This window comes from Marmota marmota, unplaced genomic scaffold (assembly GCF_001458135.2).
Source record: "Marmota marmota marmota unplaced genomic scaffold, marMar, whole genome shotgun sequence".
Classification (NCBI taxonomy): Eukaryota; Metazoa; Chordata; class Mammalia; order Rodentia; family Sciuridae; genus Marmota; species Marmota marmota.
The window spans coordinates 12,230,023-12,236,022 of NW_025999932.1; the positions used below are offsets into that span (position 1 = coordinate 12,230,023).

The following is a 6,000-nucleotide window of genomic DNA, read 5'->3' on the forward strand; positions in this document are numbered from 1 at the left end:
AAGCAAAGCGTGGGCCACACTGTCCGTAGGAGGGATCGGCCTGAAGAGCTGAGACTGTTTAAGATTATTAATGACAATAAGATGCTGAAGAATGTAAAGCTGTAAGAGCTATTTTAATTGAGGGTTGTAATTATGACTCAGCCTTGAAACAAAGTCAGCTTGAGCTGCTTCCTGCCTGGCTGCTCACTCCACTGAGCTGGAACTCAGAAGCCACCAGGGAGTCCTCCCAACTATGGCGACTCAAACTTAATAACTATTCATGAAGTTTAATGTCCAAGGTGACCAGGGGAAGGAAGGAGGAGAGCAGGTGTGGATGACTGATCGCTTGTCATTCCACCGCCTTGGCCTTTGTAGTCATCTTGGTCTTCCCAAAGAAGCCTGATTTTTTTTGAAGAACAGCACGGGACTCTCCCGAGACCACCGTTCTCACATCTGTCCCCTCACACTCCCTTGTGGGGACAGACAGGCCCAGGTAATGAGTTGAGCAGGTCATGAATTCAAATCTGCGCAGCTTGACCCTCACTCGGCTGTGGGGACTGAATGCCTTTGCTTAGAGCATTTCACCCTTAATTAGCAGGGCATTGTCAAGGAGCAGCCGTCGGAAGAGCCCCAGGCAGCCTGCAGAGCTCCCTCCTTTTGGCCATCTGCTGCCGGGCCTCTCAGCTCTGGGGTCTCAGCCTCCCTCGTCCCCATGGGTCCTGGTGCCCTTCCAACCTTCTCCACTCAGAGCCTTTGAACCATCTGCTGTCCATGATCTAAATCCCCAGGAAAACAGACAGTCCCTCCCAAGGCAGATGTAAAACCCACCCCTCCTCCGGCTCCTCCCTTCCCTGATCAGCTCTCATTCTTCTTCCCCAGAGAGGCCCAGGAACGGCTACCCTGGGGGCCACTAGAGCCGGATTATTCACGAAGTCTAATGTCCTCAAGAGGAGGTCAGGAGTTGAAGGCCTGGAGGGCCTCATGAGAGCAAATTCCATCATCCTGTCGAGCCAGCTGGGTGGTGGATGCCAGGACACCTCCCCCTCCTTTCTCAAGTCTGTCTTGAAATTGTAAAAATCAACAATAATGTTGTGGAGGGCCTAACGCCACTTGGTCGGCACTGTCAAGCATCGAAAGAAACTTGCATTTATTGAGCACCACTGAATGCTGTGGATTGCGTGAGCCGTTTCATGCCCACGAATTCTCCTGGTCCTAACGGTTCCCTAGGAGACAGGGATGACCCAGGGGAAGCTTGATTATTATCAGGGCATTTCAGAAGCACTGGGATACAAACAGCAGTTCTAAAGCATTTTTAAAGATCAAATAATAACTTCTAGTGCCTGGTAGACTCCTGGTAAAACGTGTTCCTTGCTCTTTCTCACTGAGAAGAGTGGTTCCATATGCCACACATCCAGGGCTCCCTGCACACCCCCTCCATGTGTCCACAAGGTACTCAGGCCCAGAGCGTCCCTGTACACTCAGGGCACCCTGAGCTTCAGGCTCAATAACTTGCACAATGGTGGAGGGCCAGGATGGAACGCCAACCCTGAAGCCAGCGATTGCTGAGACCATGCGGACGCTCAAGGGAGTTTTTCCTTCTTTACTGAAAGTGAAACGTCACAGGAGCTCTGGGAGGGAGGGGGAGGCATAGTATGGGTATGGATAAGAGGGAGGCTGAGCGGGACCGTGCCTCTTGTCCCTCTTGGGTCACCTGTTTCACAAGTCTTGTTTTGAGGGCTCCTGTCCTCTTGCTTGACAGAACGACCTCAGATCCATGCTCAAGTTAGCAGGACAAGGTGTGAGGGAAGCATTAGGTATCTCAGGGGAGATGGTGCCCACAGTAGTGAACGGCATCAGCTCCCTAGGGCTGCAGTGACAAAGTGCCACCAACAGCAAGACCTCACACAGCAGATCCACCCTCTCACAGTTCAGGAGGTCAGGGGGTCAGTGGCTTCCTGGTGGAGACTCTAAAGGAGAGCACCCCTGCTTCTCCCCTGCTGGTGGCTGGCCGTCCTTGTCTGGTGGCCACATCACTCCACTGTCACATGGCCTTCTTCCTGTGTGTCTGTTTCATCGGGTTCCTCTTCTGGGTCTCTTTACACAGTAACCAGTGTCCTGGGCTGGGGACCCATCCATCCTCCTCCAGGGACCTCATCTTTACATGACTTCATTTCATCTGCAGAGACCCTACTTCCAAGTGAGATTAAATAATACCAGGGGTGAGGACTTTAATGTGTCTTTGGGGTGAGACCCAATCTGACCCAGGACAGCCTGTCTTCCTGAGCAACCCGTGAAAGGAAGAAGAAAGGAAAAAAGAAAAGTTGTGATGCGGGTTTTGTTTTTCCAAGTTTTTTCCTTATAAATAATGTTCCCATTTCCAAATCCACCCATTCACAAAACACCCCTGCCAGCTGGGCCACTCGGTATGCCTCTGAGTCAGGCTGACAACTCTTCTGAACGAGAGAGCACTGCGTGGCTTCTCCCCACATCATCACAATGAAAACTGAACCCCAGCAGAAACCTCCCTTCTCCATCTCAAACCTGAACCTTGGCCACGGAGCAGTAACCATCTTAAGGAGAGTGGTTTGTGTGCAAACCAGCAAACCTATCATTATAGGAGACCAGTCCGGCTCATTAAAGTTGATTTTTTCAAAGCAAAAGTTCTTTGTGTAAGAATTTCAAGGGCTTTTACTTTGAAATTTCTCTACAAAGAGATTTTTTAAATTAAAAAAAAAAAAAAAGTCGCCCAAGGAATTGCAACAAAACAGTCCCCACTTCGCCAATACACACACACCCCTTACCTGATGTGCCATCTGTCAATTTTCCTTGCTCTTGGCTGGCAGGAAAAGCTTGAGAGAGCTTGTCATGGAACGGAAAGATGCTGAATATCCAGAAGGCTTGGTGCAGAGCAGTGGGTGGGAGTGGAGGACACAGAGTCGTGGTGCTTTGGAGCCCAAGCTGGGCTGAGTCCCTGCATCCACTCCCTGGCCACAGGCCCTTGACACAGGGCCGAGCCTCCAGGGCTTCAGCCTCCTCCTCTGTAAAGTGAGACTACTGCTTCCCTTACAGGTTTGTGGTAAAGACGAAAAAATGTCACATGCAAAAGGGACATCTCAAGGTACCCGGCCCCCGGTGGAAGTTGAGTGGTGACGTCGCTGCTCTGTGTTCTATAGTTTCTGGTGTAACTATCATTAATAGTCTTACTAATTCCGAGGCCTCAGGCCTGTCTGCTGTGGAATTTCCTAGCTACCTCCTCCGCCTTCCACAGGCTGAGCACAAGCAGGGCCTGCCTCCTGCTCCAAGAACCCTGGCAGTCCCTGGGAATGTCTCTGCCGTGCCCTTTGACCTCTCCTGCTCAGGACCCGACATCCCCAAGGAGTTGAACTCCCTCTGCAGACAGAAAGTCGGATACATCAAGATTCTTCTCAAATGGAAAATTCAAAACAAACGAAATCTCAACAGACAATTTGGGTATACTGATAAATACTGCGTTTCTTAGGAGGTCAAGTTACCATGTGAAACCAATCTAGGTTGTGGCCACGTCACCCACCCCTGGCTGAGCCTCTGGGCCAATAGCTGCTGCAGCGAATGTGGCCTCCCAGCGTCTGAAATCTACCACGTTGCCAGGCTTGTCACTGACATTCCCCCATCCTCACATGTCCAGTGAGAACCTCTACCTCGTAGCCTCTGTGGAACAGCAAAATAAATTTTTTTAAATTCTTAGCTGTAAATTCCTCAATATAACCTGCTCAAGACCATGTTAGGGCGGTGGCGTCTGGGCCTGTGCACAGCTGTATGAGTGACAGGGAGGATTCCCTGATGAGCACCTGACTATCACCACTCAGGTTTATTCCAGTCTCTGGTGGCAGTCCTAAGAATCGGGGAGCGTTTGAGCAGTGGGTTTGAGGAAAGGCCGCTCCCTGGGCAATCCCAGGCAAGCCCAGACACCGCTGCTCAGAGTCAATGGGGGACGGAAAGGGGGTGCCATGCGCACTGTGTTACAGAATAATAATATTCACTTCAGATCTTTTTCTTCTGTATTCCATCAGTGACTATCTTACATTTAAACCTACAATGAAAAAAACTATTTCATCCATTAAGTGAAACAGAAAAGCGGATTACAAGGAAGGCCATTGGTGTAAAAAATTACACATACATGTACATAAATGCATACAAATGCGGAAGGAGACCAGAAAGAAGGTGAGTGTTCAAGGTTCAAGGGGATTAGTTCTGAAGACTAGAATTAGGGGTGATGAATACATCTTCTTTCTTCTTACTTTATTCTCTAATTATGCTACACGACACAGAAATGGCTTCAGAATAAGAGAAACAGCACCAGTTTTACCCACTGCTTAATGTTTGCGATTCAGGCAGGGGCTGCAGTCAGGGGCTAAGGTCCCCACTACCCAGCCTGTCGACAGCCTGCGCTGTTTGATGGCTTCCTTATAATCTTGCAGTTTCTGCTTTCCCTTGCTCCCACAGACAGCAGTCCTTCCTCCCTTCTTCCCACTTCTATTCCCTGTAGTTTTAAGTCTGGCTTTTGTGATGCTGGGGTTGAGCTCAGGGTCTCCTGCGTGCTGGGCAAGTGCTCTACCCTGGAGCCACACCCCAGCCCTCTCATTCCTCTTTAAGCACGTCCCCTTGTCCTCCTCTGCTCCCAACAGCGTCTCTCTAGCCCAGCTCTATCCAAGAGGACTGGAGTATGACCTGTAAATACGGTCTCAAATTGTCCAGTGGCCCTACTTTTTAAAAAGTTGAAATTAACTTTATTAATGTATTTTATTTAATGTAATAGCTCTAAGACATTGCCAATTCAACATACTAAATATTTTAGTAGCTACATTTGAGAGGTGGGTACCAGGGATTCAACCCAGTGGCACTTAACCACTGAATCATATCCCCAGCCCTTTTTATTTCGAGACAGGGTCTCGCTAAGTTGTTTAGGGCCTCGCTTGGTTGCTGAGGCTGGCTTTGAACTTGTGATCCTCCTGCCTCAGACTCTAGGCATGCACCATCACGCCTGGCTTAAATGTTTTTAAATTAAGATAAATTCACATACAATTACAATTTATAATAAACTTCTAAATATTGAAATGTATAATATAAAAAATTGAGTTTTTTACATTCTTTGTTGTTGCTGTTCTATATCTTTGAAATTGAGCGTGTCTTTCACGCTTGCAACACATTGGGTCAATTCAAGTGCTCAGTACAACATGTGGCCACCTGTGGATGGCACTGGGCGGTGACTATAGCCTTTCACCCAGTCACTGACCTTCCTCCATCAACCTTCCTGACTCCCTGGGGACCACGATTGTCCATCCCCTCAAGTCACAGTTCTCAACTGCTGGACCAACAATAGCCACCTGGATGACCTTGGCACTCAGGTACCACAGGCCCTGAAGCCCATGAGGAGAGCGATGACCCTGAAACCCTATCACTGAATGAGCACTTACTGAATGCCTGCTACGGGGCAAACACAGATTGGACAGTTATCGTCCCCAAGGTCCTGACATAATCCTTTGGGAAAGCCACGTAAACAAAAGCAAAGGCCACTCATGCTATTCTCGAGGACACCACGGGACAAAAACCGATTTACTCTGCAGGTTTCAGAACCCAGGAATGGAACTTTTGAGGGACACCTGCCAAAGGCCAGGGCAGCCTGAGCGAAGCCCGAGGGGTGTGAACCTCAGAGCCTTCGCCCATGACGACACGGAGCCGCAGAAGGGCAGAGCTGAGCGGGCAGCCAGACCCAGGGATGGCAACAGCCTTGCCGCCCTGCCAAGTAACTTCATCCAGACAGCAATGAAAGATCACCCAGAGGCGCGCTCCAGAAGTGTCACGTTATTGAAATCGAGCTTTAGGAAGTTGGCAGACGGCAAGGCCATACTGGAGAGGGAAAGACGGAACTGCTAGGAGCCCAGGGAGGCCCCATTACTTTGTTAGTTACTGTGAAGATCTAAACAAAGCTCCAGAGTCCAAAAGAAACAAGAATAAACACATGCAAAAAAAAAAAAAAATACG

The 6,000-nt window shown here is 49.2% G+C and overlaps 1 protein-coding gene across 6 annotated transcripts in view; it reads right to left on the reverse strand.

Annotated features, from left to right (window-relative positions):
- Farp1 (FERM, ARH/RhoGEF and pleckstrin domain protein 1) overlaps nt 1–6,000 on the reverse strand; it is a 210,107-nt gene that overhangs the window by 120,392 nt on the left and 83,715 nt on the right. Inside the window, exon 1 of one of the 6 annotated variants that reach the window (XM_048800722.1) lies at nt 2,781–2,807. The exons of the other annotated variants lie outside the window; for them this stretch is intronic. Within the exon in view, the coding sequence (XP_048656679.1) occupies nt 2,781–2,792 (12 nt within the window). The 5' untranslated portion in view covers nt 2,793–2,807. Of the gene's footprint in view, nt 1–2,780; nt 2,808–6,000 lie in introns of those variants that run through there. 6 annotated transcript variants of the gene reach the window in all.